Source organism: Salarias fasciatus, chromosome 2, assembly GCF_902148845.1.
Source record: "Salarias fasciatus chromosome 2, fSalaFa1.1, whole genome shotgun sequence".
In the NCBI taxonomy this organism is placed as follows: Eukaryota; Metazoa; Chordata; class Actinopteri; order Blenniiformes; family Blenniidae; genus Salarias; species Salarias fasciatus.
The window spans coordinates 13525369-13537816 of record NC_043746.1 but is presented as its reverse complement, the minus strand read 5'-3'; the positions used below and the strand labels follow the sequence as shown (position 1 = coordinate 13537816).

The 12448-nt window shown below is 41.8% G+C and overlaps 4 protein-coding genes across 4 annotated transcripts in view; all 4 read right to left on the bottom strand.

Moving 5' to 3' along the window:
• Positions 1 to 12448, bottom strand: part of LOC115397319 (protocadherin alpha-C2-like) — a 422283-nt gene that overhangs the window by 248377 nt on the left and 161458 nt on the right. The window lies entirely within an intron of this gene.
• LOC115397758 (protocadherin alpha-C2-like) lies at positions 196 to 2601 on the bottom strand. The gene has a single exon (XM_030104220.1). The coding sequence runs from the start codon at positions 2587 to 2589 to the stop codon at positions 196 to 198; it is 2394 nt and encodes a 797-aa protein (XP_029960080.1). The 5' UTR covers positions 2590 to 2601.
• On the bottom strand, positions 3277 to 5700 carry LOC115403818 (protocadherin alpha-C2-like). The gene has a single exon (XM_030112831.1). It carries the CDS (start codon positions 5698 to 5700, stop codon positions 3277 to 3279), a length of 2424 nt encoding a protein of 807 aa, XP_029968691.1.
• On the bottom strand, positions 6601 to 9018 carry LOC115403808 (protocadherin alpha-C2-like). Its single transcript, XM_030112819.1, has one exon. It carries the CDS (start codon positions 9016 to 9018, stop codon positions 6610 to 6612), a length of 2409 nt encoding a protein of 802 aa, XP_029968679.1. The 3' UTR covers positions 6601 to 6609.

Below are 12448 nucleotides of genomic sequence, written 5' to 3'. Positions count from 1 at the left end.
GGGGCTTTAAGAAAAGCATATTTGATTTCTATTTTGAGATATTTTCAACGTTTCATTGGACTGAAGCTTCAAAAACTGACAAATTAGTCTGTAAGATGATGAGACATTAATCAAATACAGAAAGAAAAAGAAGAAAGAAGTGTCGGTAAGCGGTTTTAAAAGAAATATTTACGATTACAAAAAAACACATTCTTTTCATACCTGCAGAGTGGATGCTGCTGAGTCACTCGTGTCAGTCAGTCCTGTCCCTCTCGGGATGCTGGACACGATGTATCTGGAGCCCTTGGGCATAGGCTGTCTGACCACCAGCTTTCCTTTCCTGGTCTCAGCCAGAAACAGACTGTACCAGTAGGCGTCGTTGGACACCAGAGTGGAGTCAGCGATGGTGGAGTTCCGCTCACTGATCACACTGTTCCTGCAGGGAGCAGCTGTTTTGCTGGGCTTGGGTTTCTGACACTTGAGCACGATGGTGACCAGAATGGTGATGAGCAGCAGAAAGGAAACTGAACCCAGACCGATCACCAAGTACAGGTTGAGGTCTGAGAAGATGTCATATTCCAGAGGCATCTCAGTCATGTCAGAGTAGGCCTTCACTGCAGTCTCCACTGTGGACAGCTTGATGGTGACTGTAGCAGACAGAGCAGGCTGCCCGTTGTCTTTGGCAACAACAACCAGCCGCTGGTGGCGTGGATCTCTGTAGCTGAACATCCTCATGGTCCGGATCTCTCCGTTGTATTGATCCAGGCTGAACAAGGTGGCGTCAGTCACCTGGAGAAACTGGTAGGTAATCCGAGAGTTGTGCACTGAGTCTGTGTCCAAAGCGATGACTTTGGCCACCAGGGAGCCTTTATCAGTGGATCTGGGGATCTTTTCCTCCACCACTGAGCCGTGAGCACGCCACGGAGAGACAATGACTGGAGCGTTGTCATTCTGGTCCACAATAATGATGTGAACAGTCACATTGCTGCTGAGTGGAGGAGAGCCAGAGTCTCGGGCCTCGATGTGGAAAAGAAACTCCTTCTCAATCTCATAGTCAAAAGTTTTTAGTGCATAAAGATTCCCGTTCTCTGGATTGATGGAGAACAGCATGGACATGGAGGTGTTGGCTATCTCCTTCTCTATGATGAAATAAACTAGATACTGGTTTTCATGGAGGTCAGGGTCAAAGGCCGTGAGGGAGCTGAGCAAGGCTCCAGGTGCATTATTCTCCATTACACGTATGGTATAAAATGACTGTGGGAACTGTGGAACATTGTCATTGACATCCAGCAGCTCTAAAGTCATGGTTTCATTGTCAGATAAAGGAGGAGAGCCTCTGTCTGTGACAGTGAACGTGATATCATATTCTGTGACTTTCTCACGGTCTAATGGCTCCGACACCACTAATTCATAATAGTTATCAGAGGACTCCCTCAGTTTGAAAGGCATATTTTTAGGAATGCTTAAATCAACAATGCCATTATCACCTGAGTCTTTATCACTAACACTAACTACAGCTATAACTGTGTCTAATTCTATATTTTCATTCACAGGACTCTGAAATGATTTGATAGATATTTCTGGGTGGTTGTCATTCATGTCCTCAACAACAATCTTAATGGTACATTGTCCTGATAAACTATTTGTTCCTTTGTCAGTTGCTATTACTTCCATGTCATAAATTTTGAAATCCTCATAATTTAACATTCCTTTAACTGTAATTTCACCAGTTGTAGGATTCAAGTTAAAGGTTTCTTGTGTCCTCTCCTGTGTATATAAACTGTATGTGTATGTAATTTCAGAATTTGCACCTTCATCTAAATCCTTTGCATCAAGATCAATTACCAGACTTCCAATGGGAGAATTTTCCAAGATTTTTACACTATACATTGATTTTTCAAAAGTCGGTGGATTATCGTTTGTATCTAAAACCTGAACAATGACACTGGCAGTACCAGATCGAGCAGGTGTTCCTCCATCTACAGCTGTAAGAATCAAATTATGAACAGCCTGCTGCTCTCGATCTAAATTCCTTTTGAGGATTAAATCTGCAAACTTTGACCCATCCCTCCCAGTTTGGACTTCAATCGTAAAAAAATCACTGGCGCTTAGATGATATGTTTTCACAGAATTAGTCCCGACATCAGGATCAACTGCGTTGCTCAGAGAAAACCTTTCCGCAGCGGGCGTCGCCTCAGAGATGTCTAAATGTATGACGTCTCGTCGGAAGTGAGGCGCGTTATCATTTATATCCATAATTTCCATTTCAATGTTAAATATACGCACAGGATTTTCAAGTATCACTTCCATCTTCAAGTAGCAAACTGTCAGCGTTTTCGTGCAGAGATATTCTCTGTCAATCTTCTCAACAACATACAGTTCACCAGTCTCTTTGTTCACGTCCAGATATTTTTTGCTGGCAAGAAGGTCGAGGCGCATTTTCCTCTGATTTAGCGTCTTCACAGCCAAGCCGAGATCCGTAGCAAGGTTTGCTACGACTGAGCCCTCTTCCATCTCCTCCGTTATGGAATAATGAGTTACTGATGGGGAGACTCGATCAAGCAAAGAAAAGAAAATAATCAATGCCACGTACCTTTCCCGTGACTGCATTGTGTCTGAGCGTATGACTCTTCTTCTGTTGGCCGCTCTTTTTGCAATCATATAAGCATATTTGTCCTCTGGTTTCAGCGATCACCGAGTCTCCCTCTGTTATTGATTTAACGCAGGTTTTATTTTAAATCCAAATACATTGTATCAGGATAAAATTCAGAATACCACAGTCTCGCCCTCAGATTAGTTTCAGCACCACGGAGCTGTCCGACGGCTGTGAACGCTGCACTGCGAGGTCACTGATTCACTGTCCTGAATTATACTGAGTGAACAGCGCCACTCCGCGCAAACTACCGAGTGAGTTATTAGAGAGGGGTTCCATTTTAAATCTATCAATGTGTAAACATCGAAATGTGTCCCCTAACTGAGAAGCTACTGTAGATACTACTGGAAGAAAATTATTATTATTATCATTATTATCATTATTATTATTATTATTATTATTATTATTATTATTATTATTATTATTATTGTTGTTGTTGTTGTTGTTGTTTCTTACAACATATGCACTTTAAATACGTTATCTTATGTTAATTTCTTTCAGCGGAAGTGTATTAACTTTTGAAAACTTAAAGCACTTTTGCTTTCACACTGGAGTAAAGCAAGTCACTCCAAAATTGTTGGCGAAATAAGTAAATAAATAAATAAATACAAAAACAAAGAAAGACAGTGAACATCAATGGGAAATTAACTCTGCCAAAGCTGAAGGCATACCTGTAGAGTGGATGCTGCAGAGTCACTCGTGTCAGTCAGTCCTGTCCCTCTCGGGATGCTGGACACGATGTATCTGGAGCCCTTGGGCATAGGCTGTCTGACCACCAGCTTTCCTTTCCGGGTCTCGGCCAGAAACAGACTGTACCAGTAGGCGTCGTTGGACACCAGAGTGGAGTCAGCGATGGTGGAGTTCCGCTCACTGATCACACTGTTCCTGCAGGGAGCAGCTGTTTTGCTGGGCTTGGGTTTCTGACACTTGAGCACGATGGTGACCAGAATGGTGATGAGCAGCAGAAAGGACACTGAACCCAGACCGATCACCAAGTACAGGTTGAGGTCTGAGAAGATGTCATATTCCAGAGGCATCTCAGTCATGTCAGAGTAGGCCTTCACTGCAGTCTCCACTGTGGACAGCTTGATGGTGACTGTAGCAGACAGAGCAGGCTGTCCGTTGTCTTTGGCAACAACAACCAGCCGCTGGTGGCGTGGATCTCTGTAGCTGAACATCCTCATGGTCCGGATCTCTCCGTTGTATTGATCCAGGCTGAACAAGGTGGCATCAGGCACCTGGAGAAACTGGTAGGTAATCCGAGAGTTGTGCACTGAGTCTGTGTCCAAAGCGATGACTTTGGCCACCAGGGAGCCTTTATCAGTGGATCTGGGGATCTTTTCCTCCACCACTGAGCCGTGAGCACGCCACGGAGAGACAATGACTGGAGCGTTGTCATTCTGGTCCACAATAATGATGTGAACAGTCACATTGCTGCTGAGTGGAGGAGAGCCAGAGTCTCGGGCCTCGATGTGGAAAAGAAACTCCTTCTCAATCTCATAGTCAAAAGTTTTCAGTGCATAAAGATTCCCATTCTCTGGATTGATGGAGAACAGCATGGACATGGAGGTGTTGGCTATCTCCTTCTCTATGATGAAGTAAACTAGATACTGATTTTCATGAAGGTCAGGGTCAAAGGCCGTGAGGGAGCTGAGCAAGGCTCCAGGTGCATTATTCTCCATTACACGTATGGTATAAAATGACTGTGGGAACTGTGGAACATTGTCATTGACATCCAGCAGCTCTAAAGTCATGGTTTCATTGTCAGATAAAGGAGGAGAGCCTCTGTCTGTGACAGTGAACGTGATATCATATTCTGGGACTTTCTCACGATCTAATGGCTCCGACACCACTAATTCATAATAGTTATCAGAGGACTCCCTCAGTTTGAAAGGCATATTTTTACGAATGCTTAAATCAACGATGCCATTATCACCTGAGTCTTTATCACTAACACTAACTACAGCTATAACTGTGTCTAATTCTATATTTTCATTTACTGGACTCTGAAATGATTTTATTGATAGTTCTGGATGATTGTCATTCATGTCTTCAACTAAAATCTTAATTGTACATTGTCCTGATAAACTATTAGTCCCTTTATCAGTTGCTATTACTTCCATATCATAAATCTTGAAATCCTCATAATTTAAAATTCCTTTAACAGTAATTTCGCCAGTTGTAGGATTCAAGTTAAATGTTTCTTGTGTTTTCTCTTGTGTATATAAACTGTATGTGTATGTAATTTCTGAATTTGAACCTTCATCTAAATCCTTTGCATCCAGATCAATCACAAGACTTCCAATGGGAGAATTTTCCAAGATTTTAACACTCATGTTGGTTTTCTCAAATTTTGGAGCATTATCATTCATATCTAACACACGAACAATGACACTGGCAGTACCAGACCGAGCAGGTGTTCCTCCATCTACAGCTGTCAGGATCAAATTATGAACAGCCTGCTGCTCTCGGTCTAAATTCCTTTTGAGGATTAATTCTGCAAACTTTGACCCGTCTCTTCCTGTCTGTACCTCAATTTTAAAGTATTCACTCTCACTCAGATGATAGGTTTTTACTGAATTCGATCCAATGTCCGGATCTACTGCATTGCTTAGTGAAAATCTCTCTCCATTTGGAGTCGCTTCTGATATGTCTAAATGAATGACGTCTCTTCTAAATTGTGGGGCGTTGTCGTTCATGTCCAAAATTTCCACTTCAATGTTAAAAATTCGGACCGGATTTTCCAGTATTAATTCGAGTTTGAGATAACAAGAAGCAGACGTTTTGGAAGGGCAAATGCTTTCCCGATCAATCTTTTCTGCGATGTACAGTTCACCAGTCTCTCTGTTCACGTCCAGATATTTTTTGTTCGAGATTATGTCCAAACGCATCTTCCTCTGATTGAGCGTTATAACATCCAAGCCGAGATCAGCGGCAAGATTTGCCACAGAAGACCCTTCTTTCATTTCTTCTGGTATTGAATAATGAGTCACTGAGGTTGATATGTTGCCAATCAAAGTAAAATGTATAAAAACAACGAGCAGCACGTACCTTCTGCATGCCTCCATTGTTAGAACGAGCTCCATTGTTTTGCTGGTTCAAGATATTTGAATTAAAAAAAAAGCGGTTTTACGTGGCGATCTTTCTGTGACAAAGCTTCGATCACAACCTCAAAACAGAAACTCAGTCCAGTTCATCTTTTTGTCCTTTATGCGTTTGCTGTTTTTTAGTTTTTTCTGAGCGCAGTCTGCTTGCGGCGTCTCTTTCAGCACCACGGAGCTGACCGATTGACGACGCACAGAAGCCCCGAAGACGAAGCATCACAGAGACAGATAGCTCGATTTTCTTAACTCAACAGCGCTACCCTTCATATTTAAAATAAATTACACATGCATTTAAAAAAAAGTCCTCTATTTTCCTCCAAATCCGTAACTGTTTTCAAAAAGATAAATTCAATTAAAAGCATTCAAGTTTTACTCTCCATAGCAAACAATCCATTGGAAATAGCTTTTTAACTTTGCAAGACATAATGCACTGCTCTCAGTGGTGATAACAATAGAAATAATAATAATAATAAATAACAGTTTAGGTCAAAGATTTCTGCTATCTGTAATCATACAGAGGAGACGTGGTCAAGGATAAATCACAACAGTGCCAGACTGTTACTTTTGTAACCTGCACTTTTGAACTCAAAATATTGATATGAATGGTAATGTTTGTTCAGTGTTTCGTTTTTGTTTGTTTGTTTTTTTTTTTTTTTTTGGAGGGGTTAAGGAGAGTACATTTGATTTCTATTTTGAGATATTTTCTAATTTTCGTGGGTTGAAACCGACAACAAGTGAAACATTAGTCTATTAACATGATGAGACATGAATTAAAATGAAAAAACAATGATTACAAAAAAACTGTTGGTAGGGTTTTGTGAAAGAAATATTTACTTTTACAAAAATTAATTAAAAAAACAACAAAACTTCATTTCATACCTGCAGAGTGGATGCTGCTGAGTCACTTGTGTCAGTCAGTCCTGTCCCTCTCGGGATGCTGGACACGATGTATCTGGAGCCCTTGGGCATAGGCTGTCTGACCACCAGCTTTCCTTTCCGGGTCTCGGCCAGAAACAGACTGTACCAGTAGGCGTCGTTGGACACCAGAGTGGAGTCAGCGATGGTGGAGTTCCGCTCACTGATCACACTGTTCCTGCAGGGAGCAGCTGTTTTGCTGGGCTTGGGTTTCTGACACTTGAGCACGATGGTGACCAGAATGGTGATGAGCAGCAGAAAGGACACTGAACCCAGACCGATCACCAAGTACAGGTTGAGGTCTGAGAAGATGTCATATTCCAGAGGCATCTCAGTCATGTCAGAGTAGGCCTTCACTGCAGTCTCCACTGTGGACAGCTTGATGGTGACTGTAGCAGACAGAGCAGGCTGCCCGTTGTCCTTGGCAACAACAACCAGCCGCTGGTGGCGTGGATCTCTGTAGCTGAACATCCTCATGGTCCGGATCTCTCCGTTGTATTGATCCAGACTGAACAAGGTGGCGTCAGTCACCTGGAGAAACTGGTAGGTAATCCGAGAGTTGTGCACTGAGTCTGTGTCCAAAGCGATGACTTTGGCCACCAGGGAGCCTTTATCAGTGGATCTGGGGATCTTTTCCTCCACCACTGAGCCGTGAGCACGCCACGGAGAGACAATGACTGGAGCGTTGTCATTCTGGTCCACAATAATGATGTGAACAGTCACATTGCTGCTGAGTGGAGGAGAGCCAGAGTCTCGGGCCTCGATGTGGAAAAGAAACTCCTTCTCAATCTCATAGTCAAAAGTTTTCAGTGCATAAAGATTCCCGTTCTCTGGATTGATGGAGAACAGCATGGACATGGAGGTGTTGGCTATCTCCTTCTCTATGATGAAGTAAACTAGATACTGATTTTCATGAAGGTCAGGGTCAAAGGCCGTGAGGGAGCTGAGCAAGGCTCCAGGTGCATTATTCTCCATTACACGTATGGTATAAAATGACTGTGGAAACTGTGGAACATTGTCATTGACATCCAGCAGCTCTAAAGTCATAGTTTCATTGTCAGATAAAGGAGGAGAGCCTCTGTCTGTGACAGTGAACGTGATATCATATTCTGGGACTTTCTCACGGTCTAATGACTCCGACACCACTAATTCATAATAGTTATCAGAGGACTCCTTCAGTTTGAAAGGCATATTTTCAGGAATCTTTAAATCAACGATGCCATTATCACCTGAGTCTTTATCACTAACACTAACTACAGCTATAACTGTGTCCAATTCTATATTTTCATTCACTGGACTCTTAAAAGATTTAATAGATATTTCTGGGTGGTTGTCATTCATGTCCTCCACATTTATTATGAGTTTACATTGTCCTGAAAGTACACTATCTCCTTTATCAGTGGCTATAATTTCCATATCATACAACTTGACATCTTCATAATTTAACATTCCCTTTACAGTAATTTCACCCGTGATTGGATTTAAATAAAAGGTTTCTTGAGCTTTCTCTGATGTATACAGACTGTATGAGTATTGCAAATCAGCATTTGACCCTTCGTCTAAATCTGTCGCATTGAGATGAATTACTAGACTCCCAATTGGTGAATTTTCCAACACTTTAACTTGGTAGCTGTCTTTTTCGAATGCTGGAGCATTGTCATTTGTATCTAAAACGTGAACAATAATGCTGGCAGTTCCAGAAGAAGAAGGCATCCCACCATCGACTGCCGTCAGTATCAAATTATGAACCGCCTGCTGTTCTCTGTTCAAACTCTTTTTCAGGATCAGATCGGCAAATTTTGAACCATCTCTTCCAGTCTGAATTTCGATTGTGAAAAAGTCACTCTCACTCAAGTGGTATGTTTTCACTGAGTTAGATCCAACGTCAGGATCAACAGCATTGCTCACAGAAAAACGCTCCCCTGCCTGCGTAGCCTCTGAAATATCCAAATCGATTGTGTCTCTCCGAAAATGAGGTGCGTTGTCATTTATGTCCATCACCTCTAACTCAATGTAAAATATCCGTTTCGGGTTTTCAATTATTGCTTCCATTTTCAGATAGCACGATGTCTTCGCGGGGCAGAGAGACTCTCTGTCGATTCTTTCAGCAATGAACACCTCGCCCGTTTCTTTGTTCACGTCCAGATATTTCCTGTTGGCGATTGTCTCCAAGCGTATTTTACGCTGAGCTAACGTCTTCGCATCTAGTCCCAAATCTGATGCAAGATTTGCTACAACAGAACCTTGTTCAAGCTCTTCTGGGACAGAATAATGAGTAACAGCCGCAGTGGATTGTAAAACGGCGATAAAACAAGGTATAATCCAGACGTACCTTCTCCAATATTCACAACAGATGGAACTGGCCATTGTTGAAGCCGACCTTTATTCCTCAGAGTATTTCAAAACCTTTCTCGTGAATTTTCTCTTCCAACCCGCCTCTGTTACCTTTGCTAAATGTACGATCCGAATGTGGTAGATATAAAATGAAAAAAACGTGGTTCGGCTCTAGCGATTCAGCACCAGGAGCTGTCCATTCGTTGTGCTCATCGATCGTACCGCCTCAAATCTGTGTAACTGAGGAACAGCGCCTCAATGTGAGAGAAAGTCACCATTTCACCCAAATGCTCTCCAAGAAAGAGCATTTTACCGCTGTTCAAAAACGTCCAGCTTTTATTATGTCCAGGATGCTCCAGATTTCTAGTCTTTTTTTTTTTTCTTGATCGTAAATACAATTTTAGAGTTAAGAGTCTGTCACCGCATAAGTCAAGTGAATTATTTGCTACTTCACAGGAAGACAGTCAAGTCGTCAAAAAATTGAAGTTAAAGGCAAGTCTTCCAAAGTTTTTTACGAGGAACCAAAAAAATTAGAAATAATAAATAAATAAATAAATAAATAAATAAATAAATAAATAAATAAATAGTTTGATTTGACACTCAACACCAAGTAAATTGCACACCTGTTAATTATAAATAGAAGCCTTATGAATACCCACGAAATAAGATAGTGAACATTTTTGAATAGGGTAAGAGCATTCGAGCAATTATGAAGCAAGAAAAATAAACAGCGTGCATTCCAACAAAGAAATTACTTGCTTTTTTTGCAATAAACTAATGAAAAGTCAATCCACCTAACTCTTATTGATATTCAATTACCTTTCGAAGACATTTAATCCAGTTTGAAGTCAGGACGAAAAAATTACTGAAGTTTTGGAATTTTCCTTGATCAAAATATACTTCAGAGTTTTGATATAATAAAAAAATTACGGAATAACAAACCATATATTTAATTGACCATAAGATTTTTTTGTGAAAATTTGAAAAAGATTTTGATAGACATGTAATGTCTATTTTTCATTGAATGATGTGTTTATGTGATATAATGCAGCCTTCACATCATATAATCAAATAAGGTTTCTCACCTGCAGAGTGGATGCTGCCGAGTCACTAGTGTCAGTCAGTCCTGTCCCTCTCGGGATGCTGGACACGATGTATCTGGAGCCCTTGGGCATAGGCTGTCTGACCACCAGCTTTCCTTTCCTGGTCTCGGCCAGAAACAGACTGTACCAGTAGGCGTCGTTGGACACCAGAGTGGAGTCAGCGATGGTGGAGTTCCGCTCACTGATCACACTGTTCCTGCAGGGAGCAGCTGTTTTGCTGGGCTTGGGTTTCTGACACTTGAGCACGATGGTGACCAGAATGGTGATGAGCAGCAGAAAGGACACTGAACCCAGACCGATCACCAAGTACAGGTTGAGGTCTGAGAAGATGTCATATTCCAGAGGCATCTCAGTCATGTCAGAGTAGGCCTTCACTGCAGTCTCCACTGTGGACAGCTTGATGGTGACTGTAGCAGACAGAGCAGGCTGCCCGTTGTCCTTGGCAACAACAACCAGCCGCTGGTGGCGTGGATCTCTGTAGCTGAACATCCTCATGGTCCGGATCTCTCCGTTGTATTGATCCAGGCTGAACAAGGTGGCGTCAGTCACCTGGAGAAACTGGTAGGTAATCCGAGAGTTGTGCACCGAGTCTGTGTCCAAAGCGATGACTTTGGCCACCAGGGAGCCTTTATCAGTGGATCTGGGGATCTTTTCCTCCACCACTGAGCCGTGAGCACGCCACGGAGAGACAATGACTGGAGCGTTGTCATTCTGGTCCACAATAATGATGTGAACAGTCACATTGCTGCTGAGTGGAGGAGAGCCAGAGTCTCGGGCCTCGATGTGGAAAAGAAATTCCTTCTCAATCTCATAGTCAAAAGTTTTCAGTGCATAAAGATTCCCATTCTCTGGATTGATGGAGAACAGCATGGACATGGAGGTGTTGGCTATCTCCTTCTCTATGATGAAATAAACTAGATACTGGTTTTCATGGAGGTCAGGGTCAAAGGCCGTGAGGGAGCTGAGCAAGGCTCCAGGTGCATTATTTTCCATTACACGTATGGTATAAAATGACTGTGGGAACTGTGGAACATTGTCATTGACATCCAGCAGCTCTAAAGTCATGGTTTCATTGTCAGATAAAGGAGGAGAGCCTCTGTCTGTGACAGTGAAAGTGATATCATATTCTGGGACTTTCTCACGGTCTAATGGCTCCGACACCACTAATTCATAATAGTTATCAGAGGACTCCCTCAGTTTGAAAGGCATATTTTTAGGAATGCTTAAATCAACGATTCCATTATCACCTGAGTCTTTATCATTAACACTAACTACAGCTATAACTGTGTCTAATTCTATATTTTCATTCACTGGACTCTGAAATGATTTGATAGATATTTCTGGGTGGTTGTCATTCATGTCCTCAACTAAAATCTTAATGGTACATTGTCCTGATAAACTATTAGTCCCTTTGTCAGTCGCTATTACTTCCATGTCATAAATCTTGAAATCCTCATAATTTAACATTCCTTTAACTGTAATTTCGCCAGTTGTAGGATTCAAGTTAAATGTTTCTTGTGTTTTCTCTTGTGTATATAAACTGTATGTGTATGTAATTTCCGAATTTGAACCTTCATCTAAATCTATTGCATCCAGATTAGTTACAAGACTTCCAATGGGGGAATTTTCTAATACTTTTACAGTCAACGATTCTTTTTCAAAAGTAGGAGCATTATCATTTGTATCTAAAACATGAACAACAATACTGGCTGTACCAGATCGCGCAGGTGTTCCTCCATCGACAGCTGTCAGTATCAGATTATGAAGAGCCTGCTGCTCTCGATCCAACGACTTTTTTAGGATCAAGTCTGCAAATTTCGATCCTTCCCTTCCCGTCTGAACCTCAATGTTAAAATATTGGCTCTCACTCAGATAATATGTTTTCACTGAGTTAGATCCGACATCAGGATCCACTGCATTGCTCAGTGAAAATCTCTCTCCTTTTGCGGTCGCCTCCGATACGTCTAAATGTATGGCGTCTCTTCTAAATTGTGGGGCGTTGTCGTTCATGTCCAAAATTTCGACTTCGATATTAAAAATTCTTAACGGATTTTCAAGTGTGACTTCGAGCCGAAGATAACAAGATGTTGACGATTTGGTGTTGCAAATATACTCTCTGTCAATCTTCTCCGCAATGTACAGCTCACCAGTCTCTTTATGCACATCCAAATATTTTTTGTTGCCGATGATATCAAGCCGCATCTTCCTCTGATTTAATGTTTTAACATCAATGCTGAGATCATTTGCCAAGTTTGCTACCACGGATCCTTCCTTCATTTCTTCGGGTATTGAATAATGAGTCACTGAGGTCGATCCGCTCTGAACAAAGGAAAAAAGCACCAGAACAGCGAGCAGCACGT